The 21,709-nt window shown below is 40.0% G+C and overlaps 1 protein-coding gene across 2 annotated transcripts in view; it reads left to right on the top strand.

The window, feature by feature from the left end:
• The window catches only part of FER1L6 (fer-1 like family member 6), an 84,167-nt gene extending 63,274 nt beyond the window's left edge, over window positions 1-20,893 (top strand). For both annotated transcript variants that reach the window (XM_038175343.2, XM_027452678.3), the window contains exons 30-41: window positions 767-898; window positions 2,075-2,200; window positions 3,640-3,767; window positions 5,563-5,733; window positions 6,725-6,885; window positions 9,659-9,801; window positions 10,369-10,457; window positions 12,450-12,548; window positions 14,264-14,505; window positions 14,849-15,012; window positions 16,163-16,263; window positions 20,213-20,893. In XM_038175343.2, the coding sequence (XP_038031271.2) occupies window positions 767-898; window positions 2,075-2,200; window positions 3,640-3,767; window positions 5,563-5,733; window positions 6,725-6,885; window positions 9,659-9,801; window positions 10,369-10,457; window positions 12,450-12,548; window positions 14,264-14,505; window positions 14,849-15,012; window positions 16,163-16,263; window positions 20,213-20,393 (1,737 nt within the window). In that variant the 3' untranslated portion in view covers window positions 20,394-20,893. The remainder of the gene's footprint in view (window positions 1-766; window positions 899-2,074; window positions 2,201-3,639; window positions 3,768-5,562; window positions 5,734-6,724; window positions 6,886-9,658; window positions 9,802-10,368; window positions 10,458-12,449; window positions 12,549-14,263; window positions 14,506-14,848; window positions 15,013-16,162; window positions 16,264-20,212) is intronic.
• The last annotated feature ends 816 nt before the right edge of the window (window positions 20,894-21,709 follow it).

Here is a 21,709-nt window from a genome sequence, read left to right as displayed (position 1 = left end):
TTACAGTGTCAGTGCATCGTACCAGCTAGGGAGGTAATATTCAGCTTGTTAGATTTGGCTGGGTAAGGATAGAAGGAATTCAGAGAAAACATAATGGGTCATGCCAAAGGACAGGAGAGATGAGGAAATGTAAAAAGATTAGGACTATTTGGATTAGGTTGTAGCTGGATAAAGGGGAATTTGAAACTGCTATTTCCAATTTTTAAGAGATGGCATTAAACTAGACCCTTTTCTTTCATGCTGAATAGCACTTCATAAATTACAGGTGAAGAGTTCATGGGGAAAAAAATGTCCTTTTAAAAACGCTTTGATCTTTTTACCTGTCCTAAAGCTCTGTCCCCAAAGCAGTTCACTGTTGTCTGCTTTGCTGTCATGCCTTGATACATTAACGTAGCTGTTAAAATGCATCAATACATCAAAGGCATGTTGCAGAGAGGAAGCAGTTTTAAAGAGCAGCACATCCACACTGTTTTTCTCCCACACTAGTGGTTATAAATGTTCATTCTAGATCTTCAAGAGCCTCTTTTACCCATTGCATTAACGAACTGTTGCAGTCCTTGGGAAGGACTTTTGTTAAGAACAAAGCTGTTCCTGTTTTGAGTTGGGAATTAACTTTTTTCCCCCTCAAGGAGTTTTGCAAAACCTTAGTTTTATTAAAATCTGTATTTTGAGTCAAAGTGGATTTCAAGTCATCCTGTAATAAAAAAGTTGCTATAAATATATTCACTGCACTACAAAAAAAATAAGCATTCTCCTATTTTCAAAGATTTATGAAGGAGACTTGGAGAGTGAATTTAATAACTTTGAGGACTGGGTGAAAACTTTCCATCTCTTAAGAGGAAAATCTAATGACGAAGTTCATGGTGACTCTGAAGACAGAATAATAGGAAAATTTAAGGTGAGCTCTAATGTTAACATACAGTCTCTAAATTATTACCCACTTTTCATGCATATTTCAGGTATACTAAAGATGGAAGACAGTTTGATGAAAAACTAACAGTTTGTTGTAAATAGAATTATCTCTTATTGGATCCAGTCATATTTTTCTTTTCCCCTTACCCAATAGATGAAAGCAGCATCCAGCACCAGCTGTTCACTGTTGATTTGAAACAAGGAATTGCAAAAAAAAAAAAGAAAGAAATCACAGAAGGGGAAGAAGAGCTATATTATGTTGGTCAGATTCCACTAATGCAACTTCTATTGCTACACTATCAGTTACACCAACTTATATGTAATTTTGAGTAGTTTAACTGGAGGCCTTTATAGCTACTCCTTTTGGAAAAAAATGTACCGTTAGGCAATCTGAAAATGAAGTTCAAAGCCTGAATAATATTAGTAGGATTTCAAGCACTTTGTACTTCAGAGAAACTGATTAAACTCATTGATACTTCTGTTAGTTTGCAATGCAAATTTCTGTTCAAATGACTTGCCGATTGCTTTCAGGCAGCATGAGCTACTCAGCAGCATGAATCAATATTGGTTTATATGAGTAGTGCAGTGGCTTCAAAAACATACAGCAAGCTGGGTCCCAGTCACACTGCTGTGAAACTAGCTCCCTGAAATTATCATTTTACAAATATGTAGTTAAGAGCAAAATACTGTTTTTAGAATATTAATACCAATAAAAGTAGAATTAGAGTACCTGCAGGTCTTTGTCTTTAAATAATAAAATGGATAGCCAACAGCATGCGAATATTTCTTGCAACCATCTAGATGCTGTCCCTGGAGGTATTTAAGAGACACGTGGATGTGGCACTAAGGGACATGGCCTACTCATGGGACTCAGTAGGTCAGGTTGATGGTTGGACATGATGATCTTCAAGGTCTTTCCAACCTAGAATGTTCCGTGATTCTGTGGTTCTATGGTACCATGTTACAGACCAAAACCATTTTACAGGTGATGTTTAACATGCTGACTCCTGTGTTCCCTTTGAGTGGTACCACAAAATGTGTTGTATATATGTATGTGCTGCAGTGCAGGCTGTATGAGTGATGTTTTGCTTGCATTCAGAGGTTTGTTTCTATACTGTACTTGATCTATTTTTGAGGGAAATAAAAGACAGTATTTTACCAGGGGTCCTTCTGCATATACCCATGTCCTGAGGCTGGCGGCTTGCTGGATGGAGGGCAGCCCCGCATCCTGCAAGGGATACCACCGAACCACTCCGTCAATGTCCTCATCAGGGTTTATATTGTGGCAGTAAGTAGAAAGCTGACTTTTTAACCTTGAAATAAGTGGGACACTGCTTTTCAACTTGGTTTACTTCCAGTATCTTTTCAGCGAAGCTTCTGGAAATCCTCATCCACATAGTAAATTTTTTATTATTTTTTTTTTGTATTTCAGTTAGTGTTTCATGTTGTAGAAAAGTGTGCTCTGAATAGAAAACATTACACATTCCTCATGATAAGCCACAAGACAGGATAATCACTTTACTTCTTAGGACTGAAGGGGCTAGAAATATAACTAATACACCACAGACAACCTCTTCCAGTCATATGCAAATGCAGTAAGTTTTAATCAGTAGAGTTGTTTCAAAATCTACCAACACAGACTTCACACTGAGGGAGAACTGGGAGAATATTTTGTGAGGGCTCTGAATTGGATGTGATCAAAGCCGTAGATGTTGTGGATAAGGTATGGGGTTGACAAAGAGATAGAAATACAGAGGACAAGATAATGAGGGAATGCAATGTGAGAAGTGAAAGAGATACATGAAGCAGGTATCTCAGAGTTGTAGGAGGTCTAAGAAGGAAAGAATGTCATACAAAGAGATAATGACAAACAAAACTGAAGAGAAGACTAGGAGGAGGTTACTTTATTTCCTGACTATAAAAGCTTCCATTTCTTCTAAATGTAATCTGAGGATCTGGTTTGCGTTGTCCAAGGACCTGGTCCACTTTTTTTTAGGGAAACGTTTCCTGAATCCAGCATGTACTAGTGCAGACAGCTTCTTCCTCTGCATTGAACAGGCTGAGAGAGTTGGGGTTGTTCAGCCTGGAGAAGAGAAGGATCTAGAGAAACCTTATGGCAGCCTTCCATTACTTAAAAGGGCCAACAGGAAAGCTGGGGAGGGACTCTTTGTCATGGAGTGAAGTGACAGGGCAAGGGGTAATGGCTTTAAGCTAAAATACAGTAGATTTAGATTAGATATAAGGAAGAAATTCTTGACTTTGAGGGTGGTGAGGCATTAGCACATGTTGCCCAGAGAAGCTGTGGGTGCCCCATCCCTGGAGGTATTTAAGGCCGGGTTGGATGGGGCTTTGGGCAGCCTGGTCTGGTGGGACGTGTCCCTGCCCATGGCATGAGGGTTGGAACTAGGTGATCTTTAAGGTCCCTTCCAACCCAAACCAGTATGATTCCGTGATGTTTATCACTCTTCTGCTTATCTCTTTTCCCATCTTAGCAGTGGTGGGATGGTGCTTCCAATCTGCTTCACCTTTGGAAATCCTCCTCTCCTCCAGACAGTCTTTTCCCAACAGCCTGTGAAGCCAAATGTCACGTTGTGTATTACTCATGGCAAACAAAGCCCCTCACTTCCAGAACACCCAGGACCAGGCAGGGAACCCACAGACCTGTGCTGTAACCATACTACATTTAAGCAGGCTTCCTGAGGACACAGAAATCTTTCTTCCTAACAGGCATTTAACCTCAGCCCAGCTGATCCAGATGGCAAGTCAGATCCCTACATTGTACTGAGACTGGGCAACACAGAAATTAAAGACAGGGAAAACTACATCCCCAAGCAGCTAAACCCAGTATTTGGAAGGTCAGTAATGTCTTCTTTTTGTTTTCAGTGTTGTTTTTTTTCCTGCTTTGTCCCTTGCCACCACTTTTGCTGTTATTATTGCAAAGTGTTTGTTATACAGGCTGATGTCTGCCTGCCCGGATGTTGTATGATTCTGTTGATTAAAATGTTAAAAATTGTTATCACCCTGTATGACTACAAATTATTTAATTTTCATACCAGTCAAAACACATCCTGAAATGCAATCTGTGAGAGGCTTTATGGAATGATGCATGAGAGGAAATGAAGCAATAAATGATCTTGTCTGCACAAATTAGTACAACTGTCAAGTTTAAAGTGAAATAAACATTAGCACAGTAAAGTGTTATTTCAAAATCTGTTTCCATTTCAGGTTGAACAGAATGCCAAATAAATCTCATGGTTATAGGATTAAGCCAAAAAAATTTTAATACCCCTCCCAGTCTTTTGAATGTGGGAGACAGATGCAAGCTCTCAGAAAACATCACATTTGTGTCATTAAGGTGTTAAACTTGTTTAATGTTGTTAATTCTAATAACTATGATTTTCTTACAGTATTTTCCTCTGTTTTAAGATGTATGAAAGTGTTTTGAATTGGGATGGAGTAGATCTAGCAGAACAGAAAGACAGAGAAAGTATACTGTATTGGACTGAAAACCCATTAGGCAAGAATCCTGTCTGCAACAGCAGAGACTTAAAAGAAAACAGTGTGGGGAGAAAAGACAAGAGTAGAGTGGTCCCTCCGTAGCACACCATCTCAGTTTCTGTGATTAAAGCTCTTTAGTAGAGGTTCCAACTGAGCTATCATTGTGATGAACCCTGAAGATTACAGATACATATAGATGGAATGGGAAATTTAGACAGGATAGGAAATGACTGTTCATTTGGATAGTGCTTGCAGCTGCTGCCAATGGCAACAGTGGGGTGACTGACCCAGCAACTCTTTTCCAGTTTAGCATCAGTCATGGCAACCACCTTTCCCCGTCCTTGCAGCCCTGGTCAGCACAGTACCACCAACGCCACAGCAGTCCCAGAGCTTTCCCAAATTGCTCTCTTGTCCAAAACCTGCTTTGCTCTTGCTACAAAATTAGACTTTGGCCATTTTGAGAAGAAGGACAAAACTCATCCTTCAGAAGATGAAGATCAGCTTTGCCTGTGCTTTGGAAAAATGCAGTTATATGCTGATGAGAATGTTCTGTCTTTCATCAATTTATCAAAGCTCTTTTAAGGTCACTCTTAGATTTTCAGCTTCCCTAAACATCTCATGACAATGATTTTTATCCCTGAAAATATGTACTGAGTGAAAAAGTAGTTCTACTCTGTGTTTGTTTTTTTTTTTTTAAAGCATTTTTTGAAGCTTGTACCCGATGATTTTACTGGGTGCCTCCAAATTCCTATATTCAGTATTTAATCTGGAGCCTTTAGAAGAAAACAGAAAAGTCTGTTTTGGAGGTTCTGAAAAGTGCACAAAAACTCTCATACATACAGTTTCATTAGCTTCATAATTTCCATATGTTCATCTCTGTTGGGTTCAGGATAAATCATTGCAGCTGATCCACTCCTTCCCATTGCTTTGTCTGCTATAGGTTGGAATAGCTTTAGAACTGTAGGGGAGGTAATACAGAAGCAGGAGGAAGAAATTATTTTTGCACTATGTGTTTCTAATATGTTCATTTTATTTAAACAAAAAACACAAGCAAAAAAAGTTCCACACATTGTCTGCATGGTATTCATTAACTTAAATCTTTTAGGCTTCAAAACTGATTTGACTGCACATACTTCCCAATTTTTGCTGTAGGTCATTTGAAATCCAGGCTACATTTCCCAAGGATTCCTTGCTCACAGTCCTGATCTATGACCATGACTTCGTGGGAACTGATGATCTGATCGGGGAAACTAAAATTGATTTGGAAAACCGTTTCTACAGCAGGCATCGAGCTACCTGTGGGTTACAAAGTCAGTACGAAATGTAAGTACCTCTTCAGGCAGCCACAGAGAGCAGCACACTGTGAATGAAGGTTTTTGAGGAGAAATTCCAGATGTGGCCAAATATTAAGCCAGCACAGAAGTCACAGGAGGTATTTTAATTAAATTTACCATAGAGCTTAGCAGTAGCTTTGGGTAGCTTCCAAATAAGAAGTGGATATTTTAAAATTAACAACATTGTTTGTTCACCAAGTGTTCTAAATAGTAAACAGCTTATATGTATAGCATATCTGCTTGATAAACTGTCTTTGGACAGACATAAAGGGCAAATGGAAAATGGTCTGTCAGGCCACTTACAATGGGGCTCAGCCCTGCTCCCCATTATTGAACTGGAGAAAGTATGTAGAAAACCAAACTAAAATAACTCTTTGCCCTGGGGTGGAGAATTTGCCTGGGAGGTGAGGATTTGGGATTCTTGTCCTACAATTGTTTTGATATTTTATCTACAAACAAAGGATGGATAAAGTAAAAAAGTGATCCAGTAGCGTGGACCAAGACCCAAGACTCTTCCCTTACCAGCTCCAGTATGAAGTATTTCTTTATCTCCTTGTTCCAGGTCCTGGACAATCTCAGCTTCTCCTCTGCATGTGGGAGCAGCACAGTACTTCTTCCTTAAACATCCTTCTGGAGGCAGAACGTGTAGACTTGAATCTTTAAGTTAGAACAGGGAATGAGCTCTGGTCTTTCTCCTCTTGGGGAGTATGCTGATGCCGGGGCCACTTTATCTAAGCTGTGGGTTAGGCTGCATCAGCTTCTCTTGTGTTTTAAGAGAAAAGAGTGATTGGCCCCAGGGTCTGAGCACCTGAGAGGAAGTGTCTCCTCAATGCTGGAAAGCTCAAAGGAACAATTGGGCTTAGCAGACACTGCGGCCACTGGCCATGAAGTGAATCTCTGCGTAGGAAATCCTGTTTGACAGCACACTTTGCTGGAGGAAAACTTCATCCATTTCTCTCCACTCTGTTCCCTCCTTGCAGAGAAGGGTACAACGCATGGCGAGATGCAACGAAGCCAAGTGAGATCCTCACTAAGCTGTGTAAGGACTACAGGATAAACGGGCCCTTCATGCGGCCAGGGGAGATACAAGTAGGAACAAAAGTCTTTAAGGGACAGACGGTCTTCACTGAAGATGAGAATGGTAATGCAGTAGTTCATCATTCTTTGACTGTGTTAAAGCAATACCAAGAGGCTGCCCCACCTGCAGCTGGGGTCCTGTTGTGCAGTGTTCTCTAGGATCAGATTATGGAACCTGTCTCTGCTATGAAATATTCATGTAACTGTGGTGATGAGGGCTGTGTCTCTATTACCTAGTACTGTATCTTAATTGGAGAGAATCTGTAGGGCAAAACATCTGTTGATAAGGACCTAACATCCCCATGGTAGGTGTTAAGGTGTACTTCGGGCTAGCTCCTTCCTTATTCCAAGGATGGGGTGCCTAGGAGCAGTTAGTTAGCATGTCTTCTGGCTTAGTTTCATCTGAAATTAGAGCAGCGTGCATGATCTGAGGCCCCTCCACACAGCAAACCAAGACATGAGAAAGTCAGGATAACCATCAGTCTTTAAAAAATGTATTCCCCATCTAAAGGAAGACACATAGTGTAGACAGAACCAAGCAGGGAGAAAACGAAAAAGAAGTACATATGTACATATGTGAAGTGAGTTATTCAAGGTCAGGCAAGTCCTTGTTCAATCCCAGTTAGGTTCCAGGCCACTTACCTGCCAGTACCTGACCTGCTTGGCTTTCCTCCTCTCCATTGTTTGTTTGTTTTTTTTTTTCCACATCTCTTGATTATTACTACTCTGACTGCTCTTCTGAAGCGCTAACACAATGCTGTGTAAATCCAGGTATCTGGGAAGTTCGTGAATCCAGAGGGCAGGACAGAACTTGTTTTCAGGGGTCCCAAATTAAAAAGAGGGCAAAACTACCAGGAAGTTGAGTGTCCATATTGTATAAGGGTGGAGTGGGACAGAGCTATCAGTGATTCACTACTATCATTTGAGTAAGGAAAAGAGAAGTGAGGATGGAGACAAGGAGGAATAAAAGGAGCTGGTTTTGGAGACAATGGACACTGTGGAGTAGGGGAACCTCTATCCACCTCTTTGTATTTCAGAACATTCATCTTTGAGCAAATTCCCTTTGGCAGTTACAAAATATAGGTCACCCCTCCACTGGAAGGCTACTCAGATAGCATTGTTGGAGGAAGAATTGATCCATTTTGGTTTGTTGGCCTGAGAGAGATTTATGTTTTCAGTATTGCTGCTTGTTTTCTTCACCAGCACACAAGCAAATGTGGCTGCCAGATGTAGATCAAAATTCTGGTCCAGTAAAATGAGCTTCAGACAACCAATGTCAGAAAAGATGATGAAAACTGAAAGGAAGGAAATACAGAACCAGATGGCAAAGTCCATCTCCTGAAAAGCTTACTCACACAACTTTTTTTGGCACGTTGTAGAGAAAGTTTACAGCATGCAGTCTTTTGCATGCTCCTTTTCCAGACTGCTGTTCTGACAAGGCAATCTGGTCCTTATTTCCTGGTGAGTTCCTGTGCTGTTCATTGTTCAGGTCTGTAAAACTAACACAGGCTGCAGATTTGAGCTCTAGAGGAGTACTGAAAATGGGCAAGAATAATATTTCTACTTTACAGGTGGTGAAACTGGTACTTGAAGGCCATACATACAGCTTTAAATAGCAAGGGAAAGAATAGTTTAACTTTGCTCCAAGAGTATAGAAGTTATATATCTACGCCAAGGTACTGTAAGACTATTTGCAGCCAGTAGGAACAAACAGGCATCTTCAGAAGGTGTGCAGCTTGTCTTTAGAAAGGTGCCTGAGACAGAGGGGATGGGTTATCAAGGGACAATCTGTCCTGCTTACCATTGAGGCTACTTGACTGAGTAGTTCAGACTAAAAACCTTGCCTTTAGCTGGATAAAAATTAGATGAAATGTATTGCATCTTAATCACATGGCAGCACACAAAAGAGAACCAGGACTCAGGACCACAGGGTCATTCTTCCTTCCTATCTGTGCCATTAGGAAGTGTTCAACACCTACTGATTAAACCCAGATGAAACCTTTTATAATTTACCAGCAACTCTGAGATAGCAGCACTCTAGGAAATGTTATAACTGCTGACAAAAAAAGTTTTACCTTTCTTTTCACTTGGATACTTCTCTCCTAATCTAGGAGATATCCCTCTTCAAATCTCTGGGTTTCTTTTGTGTTAAATGACACAAAAAGGGAGGAAAGAGAAACTCAAGTGCTCAAAAGGCTTCCTCTGCTTTTCAGTATCCACATCACCTGCACTATTAGCACTGTTCCTTCCTTAAAATATTCCTCCTTTCTCCAGGGTCTCACTTACTTTTTCCTCTATTGGCAAACTGTGCTGCTCACAAGACATGTTCTTGCCCATAGACTTCAGCCCTCACATTACTGTTCTTCCCCTGAGGTGTGATTTTCTTCTCCAGGGCAATTTTTGCTGTTGCCATCACAAGGCAAAACAAGGCTGTAGGTGTAATTTCTAGTGCCTATTTGCTGTTAGCTCCATCAAAATCTTGTCTCCTTGTGTTTCATTGGCCACAAAAACCTTACATTTGCAATTTTCTGTAACAAGTGTAGTTCGCACACTGCTTCCATCTTCCTGTTAGAAAAAGCTGCTCTAATAATAAAATGATTCACTGTAAATATAGATGAACTGCTGTGGAAGTTCTACTTTTCTATTTATCCCAGTGGGTACCCTTATTTGCAACGCACTTTAAGACCCTTCTCTTCTTAGCTGGGGTACATAAAATCATTCCTTTTAACTCAAGCAGGTTTTTAATGACCATCTTATATATTTTATGGAACATGTTACCAAGTGGGTTAGCATTCTAATTTTGCTCTGTTGTTCTTTTGTTTTAATCTTTCCTATAGAGGAGCCAGTTGAGTCATACGAACATCTCTCCTTAAAAGTTTTACGTGCTTGGGAAGAAATCCCTGGGGTTGGATTCAAGCTGGTCCCAGAGCACATTGAGACTCGGCCTCTCTACCATAAGGATAAGCCAGGCATGGAACAGGTAAGGCAGCTCAGTGATGGTATAGTGATGGTAGACCCAAGAGAAGTTTTCCTTTCCTCCAGTTACAGTGCTTTCTAATTATATTTGCAAACTTAGAGATATAATGCTCAGGTGGTGTACCATGCACAAGACTTTGTACAGTATCAACCTGCAAATTGTCACGCGTGTGTATACAGGGAGTTACCTAAACACACAGTAGCCACTTAAGCTATAACTGCATATTTTCATTCCTTTAAATGCTCTCGTTTATTAAGCTAACACAAACCCTATTTGCATGTGGACTTTGGCTCTTTTCAGTTTTCATCATGTACTATTTTTATATGGATTTTCACTTGGAAGTTTCCAGTGTTTGAGCTCAATTCCAACTTCACCAAACTACTGAGAGATTGATAGAATACGTGTATGAAAAAAATGTATTGTGTAGTTTGCTTATAGATTCATGTGTTACACACTAATGAACTGCTTGGTGCTCAGAGGGGAAGCTGTGGTTTTGGAAGACAGAACTACATTTAAAACCTTTTTAAGTCTAAATTAGGGTTACAGTGATGTTTATTTCTTTTTTTCAAGGGTCGTGTACAGATGTGGGTTGACATATTTCCTAAAGATATGCCTCTACCAGGACCCCCGGTGGACATTTCACCAAGAAAACCCAAAGGGTAATAATACTGTATGCTTCCTCCCAGTACAGTGGTGTAAATCTTCCAGACTGAGTCTGGAAAGACCTATTAAAACAAGTATCATAACAAACTTCTGTTTTTCTGATACACATAAATCTAAGTCAAAGCAAAGCACCTAATTTCTTTCATTAAAAAAGTACAAGAACCGTTAGTGATTTTTGCATCAAGAGCTTCCACGTCTTCTAGAAAGATACTCCTTTTTCAGAAAGAGATTACAGTTGGCTAGATGTAAGAGTCCCATCACAGTTCTGATATTATCATCCATTTGTTGAGCTGAAAGAAATAATTCTGGTTTCAAACCCTTCTTCAGCTACGTAATGCGCTTAATCACTGGGTGAGATCTTTAATCGGATGCAATGGTGTACCTATGGATTTCCCATACTTGGCTCAAAGACAAGATCAGAAACACATAAAGTAGCAGGACAAAGAAACAGAGATATGTTTGGAATAGCAGTCTCTCAAATTTCATATGGATCCTTCTGCAATGCAAGACAGCTATTCAAGTTTATGTAATGTTTGTAAATAAAAAAGTCAAACGAGACAAACAGAGTTCTCAGGTCATCCTTAATCAGCTTTATTCCAATATTTCAGCAAGGCCCTTCTTTGGAATTTTACATCTGAAACAGCATTAGATACCATTCCTGCTTTATTTACGTTTGAACAAGGAGAGATGTAATGCAGACTTGTTTATTTTCATTTCTTTTTATAAAAGCCAAGATTTGACAAAAACAAGAGTCCATGTAACTAATACTTTTCTCAGACCATGAATTTCTGTAATTTTCCTTAATGACAAGTATTTTCCCAGCAAAAATATTTAAAACTAATAATATACACAAAAGCAAAATGTAGATGCCATTTTGTAGTCTACAAAACCAGGGAAAAATATTTACAAATCATTAATTATGAGAAAGAAAGTCAACATACAAATGGAGTCAAACATTTTGCCTGGAAACGCCTATTTAATGCAGCGAAAGAGACTCCAGGCTCCATAAAACCACAAGCGCGTTGTGAAAACTTTCATTTTTTGTGATCTTTGAGTGAACCAGGGTTTGATGGAGATTTGTAGAGGAAAATTTCTTTGTCTAGTACAGAGGTGTGGTTTTCAGGGTCCACATGTCCTGAAGAGCTCCATGACCTAGGATATCTGGTAACTTCAGGGTCAAAGAATTTCACACCTGAAATTGATATTATTTCCAAGACAGTATGTCATAATAGAAAAATCATTTGTTGGAGTTCCCAAATATACTTTTTTAATAATTTTGCAGTTAATACAATGACTCAAATTTTTTAATATCAAGTGTTTATGTCACCTACAATATCTGTATTTCAGTTCAAACTTCTAGTAAATATTTGTATATTGAGAGTGGAAAGGATGAGAAAGATTTATTTCTCTTTACTGTTGTTTCTGAAGATGATGATTGCACTTGCTTCAATGAAAATATCTCTAAACAGTTTTTTTTTTCCTTTTAAACCATTGGATTGCACCAAAGAAAATGGTTTTAGGCATTTCTTCAGAAAAGCGCCTCCCAGGGAGCTCTGATTTTTATTAGCAAGCTGCTTTCTTTCAGTTTTGGAGGCTGCTGTGATGATGCTGCTCATATCGACGTCGCCTTGTTACACTGCAGCATTTTTGTGAAGTGAACTGAAAAGGAACAAGCACATAAAAAGCAAGGAATTTTCCATCTCTCTGAAGCTGGCCATGACCCTGCTGTCATTCGGCATGCTCCAAGAGCGCAGAGGAACCACCATCCCCGTTCTATTGCTACATCCTCTTGTAAACAGAAGGGGCCTGAGGCTGGTGCTATTTTAAGAGTTTTGCACAAATACAACATTTCTTACTTTATAAAAGCATGATTTGGAAGAGGTTTACATTAGCGTCTGACCTGAGCCTGAGTATACACACACCTACTAAAAAAAAGACCATTTGTTAGCATGATCTTAACTACACAAAATGTTTCTTTTCTTTTTCAGCTATGAACTGAGGGTAATTATCTGGAATACAGAGGATGTAATTCTAGAAGATGAAAATATCTTTACAGGGCAAAGATCAAGTGATATCTATGTCAAAGGGTAAGTTCTTCAGTACTTGTCTTCAAAAGGAAAATTATATTCAGTCACAAAAATGATTTTGTGGGAATATCTGAGGAGGTATTTCTGTGACCTTGGTACTTGACTGTAAATGCCTGTCCTAATTAGTCACGTGTATTGAATACTGCTTCACCATTTTTCTCACTTAAAATCAAGTAACTAAAAAATGGCTGAGGCAGAGATGGCATAAGAAGAGAACCAAACGCACAATTCAGCAAACAGAGACAAAACACAAAATTTGAACTGTAAGGGCTCACATGGAAGTGGAGCGGTATGAAATAACTACAGAAAAAAAGAATTATGAGCACAACAGAGACAAAAAGCTGGCATATGCCAGACTATTTCAATGGGAAATATTTTCTAACCTCATGTGGGAGTACGCATGTGTGAATGAAGTCCTGGAAAAATCTGAGAATCTAGGGCAATAAGGATATAGAAAAATCAATTTAGGTTTAGATTAGATATAAGGAAGAAATTATTGACTATGAGGGTGGTGAGGCACTGGAACAGGTTACACTGAGAAAATGCGGATGCCCCATCCCTGGAAGTGTTCAAGGCCAGGCTGGATGTAGCTTTGAGCAACCTGGTCTATTGGAAGCTGTCCCTGCCCGTGGTGGAGTGGGAGGGGGTGGAACTGGATGATCTTTAAGGTCCCTTCCAACCCAAACCATTTTGTGATTCTCTGATTTTGCTAAGGAAACTTGAGTTAGTTCTGACCATTGTGTGGTATCAATCCCTTGGAGAATTTGACATTAGCCTAGACGATTGTACACCAACACAGCCAAATGGTCCCCAGTGAGCAGTAGCAGTTATTGCACATGCTGGCTGAATAAACCTTCCCTTGCGGTTCCCTGATAGGTGCTACTCTGAAATCCCTGGAGTTCACACATAGCACCTTAGCAACAATCTTAATGTGTTCAGAAGAGTAGCAGAGTAACTCTGAGAGCATAAGATTCAGTACAAGCTAGAAACCAAGGAAGTAAGTAGGGAGCCAGCCTCTGTGCTGAGCTGTGTGATAATGTGAGGACATTGCTATCACTGCCAGAATTGCCTGACAGAGAAAGGCAGGAGTGGATATCTGTTTGTTTCTGTGCTTTTATGACAAAGGCACATATCTTGTTATGTTCAGATAGTGCACTCAGCACTGAATGTGTCACCAGGATTTGCACTGGAATTGTTGCTAGTTTTCCCCATTCCTTGTTGAATTAATGGGGCTTGCAGGAAAAACACCACTCTGGGTGCAGTGCAAAAATGGTAACCTTTACTCAACCTGTGATGATCTTCAGAACTAAAATGCATAATGCTGGATCATCACCTTGGTGGAGCTCTTCAGAAGAGAAAATTATGTTTAGGAAAGCATAGTCCTACTGTAACATAGCATTGCACTTCAGATGATATGCACACTATAGCAGAAACCAAGAGAAAAAGACAAGGAAAGGTGGGAAGACTTCTCCAGCCATATTTATGCCATGTTTGTACCCCCAGACTGCAACTGCAAACACTACAGACTCTAGGACTAACCACTTAAGCCAGTTTTGGGACATTGATGTGGAATCTGTTAGCATGGCACAACATGACTACAGGGTGATTAGTAAATGTTAAAGGAATGATGCTCTGCTTATCGTTACTGAATAACAACACCTTCAGTTCAAACTCCCCTGGTGATGGCAGTGTGTCCCACTATGTGCTTGCCATAGGTGGATAAAGGGCCTGGAAGAGGACAAACAGGAGACAGACGTACATTACAACTCCTTGACAGGAGAGGGCAACTTCAACTGGCGCTTCGTGTTCCCATTCCACTACCTCCCAGCAGAGAAACAAATGGTGGTCAGTAAAAGAGAAAACATATTTTCCTTGGAAAAGACAGAGCGCAAAATACCTGCTGAGCTGGTGCTTCAGGTGTGGGACTTTGAAAGACTCTCTTCAGATGATTTCTTGGGTAAGTATGCAGTGAAACTGTCTGAGCTTCATGTGAGGTCTCTCTATACCTGTATTTTATCAAGGTGTGTACATGGAAGAGTCTGAGACCAAAGTCTTTCATGTCTTTCTCTGAGGCACCAGATTGCCACCTTATCCATTTCTTGCAGAGTGAATAATTAGGGACTTGAATGCAGCAATGCCAAGGCAATATAAATGAATTGCTGAGGGTACAGGAAGATGCTTAGCTATGAAGCTTGGGCCAAAATGCTGCATTGCTCCATGTGTCTTACCTAGAAACTGCTGTTTGAATGCCTTTGTGTCTTTCTGGTCTCTGAGTACTGTCACATCACTTCTCTCTCCAGGCACTCTCGAACTGAACCTGAACGGCTTCCATAGAGCAGCAAAGACAGCCAAGAGCTGTGACCTAGGCATGGCTGTGGCAATGAGTGAAGAAAACAAGATCTCCATATTTCAGCAGAAGCGTGTCAGAGGCTGGTGGCCTTTCATCAAGGCTGGGGAGCTCACGGTAGGCATCTCACTACAGATGAACAGATTTTTGCTAGGGCCCTTAGACTCTGCTATGATCCTGACAGAGACAGATGCTAATTTTGAATATGTTACCTGAAGATGGGCCACCACTGGCAATCCACATGACTTCTGCATGTGCTTCAGTGGTACCCCCATTAATTTCATTCAGATAATCCCAGACAGACGGAGTTTTACCTTTTTTCCAGTTCTCTGCCCCACCCCCAGAGGCAGGCCGTGAACTAAGGGCTGTGTGGGACTTAGCTGCATGCTGGATTAAACCACTACAACTTTGTATTTATTCTTTGCCTTCTTCCACTGCTCATCTTCCATCACACTGGATGGGTAGAGTGGAAAATCAAGTGCTTCCATGAGTGCAAGGGGAAAAGATTTAACTCATATTTAGGAAGCTCTAACTTCTGTAGCTGAAGTTATGGCTGATACTAAGGATACAAGTTAACTCAACTTATGTATTTCTTCTGCATGGTGTAGCAAACATGATCTTTTACTGGTGATAATATTTTGTGGATTACTTAAAAAAATTTAATGGCTTGTTCCAATGGAAACAAGCACTGGAACAGAAGAATTCTGGAAATTATTGGTAAATAATTGGTAATAAATTATTACAAAAAATTATTAGTAAAAAAAAAACAGAGCTCTAGGACTTCATGACACTTTCTGCACACAGATCTCATTTCTAGCCGTCTGCTTTTGTGAGGTATGAACCCAGTGCACAATCACTTGTGATGGGCTGAAGTTCCCCCTGTTGCTGGACTGCACCTTGTCCAGCCCAGCCACCCATCTCCCAGCTCAGCCATTCAGCTCTGCAGGGACACGAGATAGTTGGACTGAACAGGAAAAAAAATTGCAACAGGCATTATCAGATGAATTACACTATGATTTGGGAAGCAGAAAATATATTTCTGGAGGAAAACCTCTCTTTCTTTATGGTCTCTGGGTGTAAGTCAGGGATTTGGTGCCTAGGTTTTCCTTTGTGCTTTTTCTGTAACTGCAAATACTTTCTCTTATTTTCTCTAATCAATTTCATTTGCCCTCAGCTGGTTCCATAATTTCTCCACAAGCCAATTCCTGCTGTGATTTAATTATAATAACCAAGTAATGGATGCTTACGTATGATCTCTCTGATCCAGGGGAAAGTGGAAGCCGAATTTCACTTAGTCACAGCAGAAGAAGCTGAGAAGAATCCAGTAGGCAAAGCTCGAAAGGAGCCCGAGCCCTTGGAAAAACCCAAGTGAGTAGGAGCATATTCATTAAAAAGCTGGGGCAGGGGTGTTCAGCAGCAGTCAGGGAAGAGCAGCTCTCCTTGGTCTTCTCATTCCTGCTATAAGCTTGAGCGAGCTGTTTGGCCATCTTGGCAATGTCAGGCCTTCTTGTGACAGAGCTGGTTGATGGCACTCTTAGCTGGCAGCACCTTGCAGGTGAGCTGAAACATCTTCCTGTGGAAGGCAAAACAAAGCACTTTGCTGCCCATTTGTCCTCAGTAAGGCTTCACACACAGGCTCATTCCATAGCTGACCTGGTCCATGATAACCTCTTTAACCACCGTGATTTATGCACATACCCGACACTTTATTTTGGCCACAAGTAAATATCAGAGAGATGATATTTACTATATTAGGAGGATATATGTAAGCCATTAACATTTAAGTGCTTTAAAATTATTGTATGCCATGTTTGTGTCTTTTATTTTTTTTAATTGAGTTGTTATTAATCTGACCGTTAGGAGGCAGAGTTATAGGAAATAAGGATTATCCACAGAAATTTGGAGGTATCTTAATTGCTACTTATCACTGAAAAGCTGACCTCTGCATGCATCTGGTTCTTCTTGGATAAATTAATCACATGCAGATAAAGGCACATAAAACATGAAAATCATGCCATACAGGAACCATATGACTTTAACATATGTCTCTAATTTCTTTGTATTTCATAATCAAAGAATGAAAACGCTTGTTTTTCATCATAATGCTCTTTAAATAGGACATTTTAAGTGGTTTAACAAAGGCAGACGATCTAAAAGGAGCATTTTATCTTTCAGTATTTACCACATTAAAAAAATATATTATCAATTGAGACTTTTGCATTCAGAAAAAATGTACTTCTAATTTATTTTGGCTCAAGTAATTTGTTCTACTAAAGTAAGGAGTTAGACTGAAAAAAAAAACAACAAAGGAAATTGGTATTATATTTCCTGCTACCAAAGCTTCTAAAAATAAATCGCAAATCCTAAAGGTAATCATTGCACATTGTTTATTCTTCGTTTGTTTCATATACAAACAAATGTCTCAGAATAAATATGAAAGAAGAGAAAACAGCATGAAGGTAGAATTGCCAATAGCCATATAAAGGATATGAATTTTGTCTGAAAATTAGAGTTAACAGAGACTTATTGAGAATTAGCCTTAGAAAAACTTTAATCAATTGTATCATTGAACATCTTTCTTTACTCAAGGGCAGGATGAGCTATACCTGACAGATGTCTAAAAAATGCCCAGTAATGGGAACTGCAGCATTTTTATTACATAGGAGGGAGGACTGAGACAGATCTGAAATACGTGTGGTGGGAAGCAACCAACCTAGGCAGTTTTAAGAGGGATCATAGGGTGTAATAACAGAAAGATTACTTGCCCAAAGGCTGTCAAAAGGATGCACAAAGCCACGCTCATTTTCAAGCTCAAGTCATCAAGCCCATCCCATGCACCCAGGCAGCCTGGGGCTCCAGGGCACCTTGAATTTTCACCTCAAGGACATTTTTGCGGGTAATGTGCTGTTGTGCCAGAATGTGGTCACCAGCCTGGTGGCCCCTTCACTGGTGCACAACCAGCCTCGAGGTGTTTCAACGCAGATGCCACAAATCCAGAGTCTTCAGATCTTGTGCTGAGTAATAAGAGAGGCTTCACATCTAGGTTTTTATGATGCAGTACACAGGCAACACATGGCTTGACCCAGATCTGTTTAATAGGGATGTAAGCCTCAATTAAATTTGGGGTGGGACTAGTCCTACCTGACATTATCCATCTCAGAAGCAAATAATTTGGGCTCCTGTTGTAGTTACCCACATACAGTTGGAGGAGTCATCCTATTTACTCAGCACATATCTTAGGATGGGAGCAGTGACCATCACAAAACTGGGGAGAGAGATCTTCTGCAAGGTCCTTCCTCTCCATGCTGACTGCACCAGACTGGACACCTGACTTTGAATGTTAGGCAGAACAAATCCTAAGTTGCTATCAGCATGCAGATAGTAAGTACATCAAGACCAAATACTGGAAAGAAAATAAAATAATAGCTGAAGACATTGTATGCCTCAGTTCCATAAAGCTGGCATTAAAATTTACCAACTCAGTGCCACCATGTGTAGTATGGACTAAGTGGTTCACACATACACAATAGTCAAAACCAATTGAGAGATGGCAGACAACTGTTTCTGCACTTCAAATAAGCTCTCTTCAGGAAGAGGAGAGTCTCCACATCTCTGTGCCAGTCCTCTAGGTTTGCACATTTGTTGACAATACGTTTTCAGATTGTTCATTTTAAAACTTAATGATGCAAAACAAAATATTTTGAAAAACTAAATTATATTCCAGGAGCTACTAGGAAGTGGCAGACTCTTTAATGTACCAACGAAAAGGTTGACAAAGATTAAATGTCTGAGGACTAAAACAAATGAGAAATAAGGTGCATGGTTGTTAGCAGTGAGTGTAATTTCATACTGGTAAAGCCACCGTGAGGTTATCCATCTCTTCGTCTCTGCCAATCAAGACAGGATGCTTTTCTGGTAGATGCTCTCTGTTGTAACAAATACACTGTTATAGCTGGTACTGAATTCTGATGTCTATATTGCACAGAAAACAAATTAAATGAGCCAGAGTCTGGCTTTTTTTTTCCCCTGTCCTTAAAGTTATGAAAAGCCCTTTAGGTGGAACACATGGAATGATGTTTTTGTTACTCAAGTCTGTGATTCAGTCAGCTTCGCTCTTTATCACATCCACTTTTTTACAATTCCTTTTAACCTGGAGGGCTTATTTTTTTTATTTATTTCCAAGCCATTTCTATCCTTACTATAATATGATCTTTAATTAAAAAAAAATATTCATTTGACGTTTAGATTTCCTGTGTCTGTCAGATTGGCATTCCCCGACATGTGCTGAATACTGAATTCTCCAGATAACCAAGACATCATTTAAATTACTTAAACAGCTTGCTGGAGTAAAACATTACTTTTTGTGACCCTCAGTCTTAATTCTCCTTACCGCTGTACCATCTGCACAACTACAGTGATATTTGATAACAAAGAAAGCCTGCACCCAATTTTGCTGATGTTATTGTTGCTTGACATCACTGCACTCTGCAGGTCATCCCTTCACACACTGCTGACAGCTGTTGGCTCAGCTCATCGCAGAGGTAGGGCTGTTGAAGTCAGAGGCACAATGCCGGAGGAGAGATTACCACAACATTTTTCCTAAGGGGAATGTTGCTTTCCTCTCCATGTGCAGCTTTGCTGTACAGTGTGAAGAAACTGATTACGGAAAAGATTATGACATGGGACAACATTTGGAAGAATTACAGGGTTGTGGAGTGCAGATATGTCCCACCAGAAGGTGGCCCTTCTTCCTTTCATGTACCCAGGCAATCTATGCAGATTTGGAGGTTCCTCTCATCTCCAGTTTTCAGGAGGCCTGTTTTAAAACCCCTTCTGACAATATCTCATTTTGGGCTGTATGCTGGGCCTGAGCTGACTGCCTGTTGTGGCACAGTGGCTATCACCAAGCAATCACATTTTGTAGTGACTCAATTACTCCTTTTGCAATGCTAAATTCTTTGCAATGAATAGAAAGCTTTTGTACTCAAATTTAAGATGCCTGCATTTCTTCTTTAGGATTTTTTACCATCTTTTCTGTATTTTTGAACCCCTCATCTTGACCTAGATTGGAGTAATTATGAAATATGAACTGGAATTTCATTCTTAGCTGTGTGTGGAGCTAGGGCTTGGGGACAAGATGGATGACCTGAGAGTAGGTAAAACTCACAGAAGTTCTCTCCAAACCTTTTAGTGGGCTCCCAGGAATTAAAGGTCATTTTTAGACTCGAATATATATTTTGCAGTGGGGTAGCTTTGGAAATAGATGGATCTGCCTTTACAAAAGTTTTTATTTCTTTTCTTCTTTCTTCCTCCTTAGCCGACCAGACACATCCTTCTCCTGGTTTGTAAATCCTTTCAAGTGTTTGTATCATCTGATCTGGAGAAATTACAAGAAGTACATCATCATTGGCATAATTCTGCTTATTCTTGTTGTCTTCTTGGTGCTCTTCATCTACACAATGCCAGGTGCAATCAGTAATAAGATAATTGTAGGATGAGCATAAGATCATGGCTCTCATTGTAACCAATCATACACAAACACTTCAGTTAAAAATAAAAGTCAGGCACACAGAATTAATGAACCTGAAACACATCTCATTTGTTGTAAATAAAAAGCATTACTATTCCTATGAGAAATAGGAGCTGTCTTAGAATATTTTAATGTCTTACTTCTTTGGCTGCTCATTCAGACCCTGCCTTACTGTGTATTATCAGCACCACCCTGATGTAGCTTTAGTGGCAATGACAGCTTGATTCTACACCTAAAACTGCAGTGTAAAAGTAAATTCCTTAATGCTGTGCAGAAAGTGATTTTTCAATCAAGTATTTATTATTATAAACAAGTAATTAAATGTTGAGAGCAAAATCTATACACAATCAAATGTACAGTTCAGTTGTTGCATAGTTTTGCAATTAATTATTTGATTTGTTTTCAATGATTTTACAATGGTATTATTATTTTGAGATAAAAGGTTTATTAAAAAAATCAGAAGTTCAATTGCCTTGTTTGATGCCATAAGCAGAATTCATCCTGTGCCTCCCAGTAGGTGCTCTGTAAACATGTGTGAGGTAAAGTGTGGTGATGGGGGGAGGTAGAAAGAATTTTTTTCAGCTGCAGTTTGAAAGCGCTGGAGGTTGCTGGAGGGGAGGGATCAGGAAGATGAAGACTCAGCTGCAGGTACCGTGATAGCAAATGATCCATGTCAAGGAGAGGGAACAGGGAGGATCCTGCTGCCTGAACAGAGGGAACAGGGAATGGCAAAGACAAACAGTGCAGAGTGGAACATGTTGTGAGGGATTAAAGAAAACAAGGGATAAAACCTTACACAACAGCAATTATGAAGATCCTCATCCTACTTAGAAATACAGAAAACGCTGCAGCCTGTCATGCACAAGGAAAGGCCTGAAAACTTGAGGTCTGCGTGGCCTTAAATAAGCAAATATGATTTTGAAGTAGGTGCAAAAATCTCCTCTTGTCCCATCCATGGTCAGACGTTGTACAGATGGCCTTTGAGAAATGCCTTCCATCATGCTGCACTCATACAAAGCGTGAGCTCTTTGGAAGGACTTCAGCTTTAGCAAATTTTAAAGCATCAAAAGAGAAGAAAAAGAAATCCCAGAAATGCTGATCATTCTACCAAACTAAGGGTGTGGAAATGAAAATGAGACATTCAGCATCGTTCTCAAAAGCCACTTCTGTGGGAAGTTTGTGTGGCACTGTTTGCATCGAGGCTGGATTAAGGCTGTGCAAAGAGCCTCTGTGTTCCCTGGCCAACAGCAGGTAACTGCATTATTCAGAGAAACAGATGCCTAA

The sequence above is a fragment of the Anas platyrhynchos genome, chromosome 2, assembly GCF_047663525.1.
Source record: "Anas platyrhynchos isolate ZD024472 breed Pekin duck chromosome 2, IASCAAS_PekinDuck_T2T, whole genome shotgun sequence".
Taxonomy (NCBI): Eukaryota; Metazoa; Chordata; class Aves; order Anseriformes; family Anatidae; genus Anas; species Anas platyrhynchos.
Note: the sequence above shows the minus strand (reverse complement) of the source record. Positions and strands in the feature narration are given on the sequence as shown.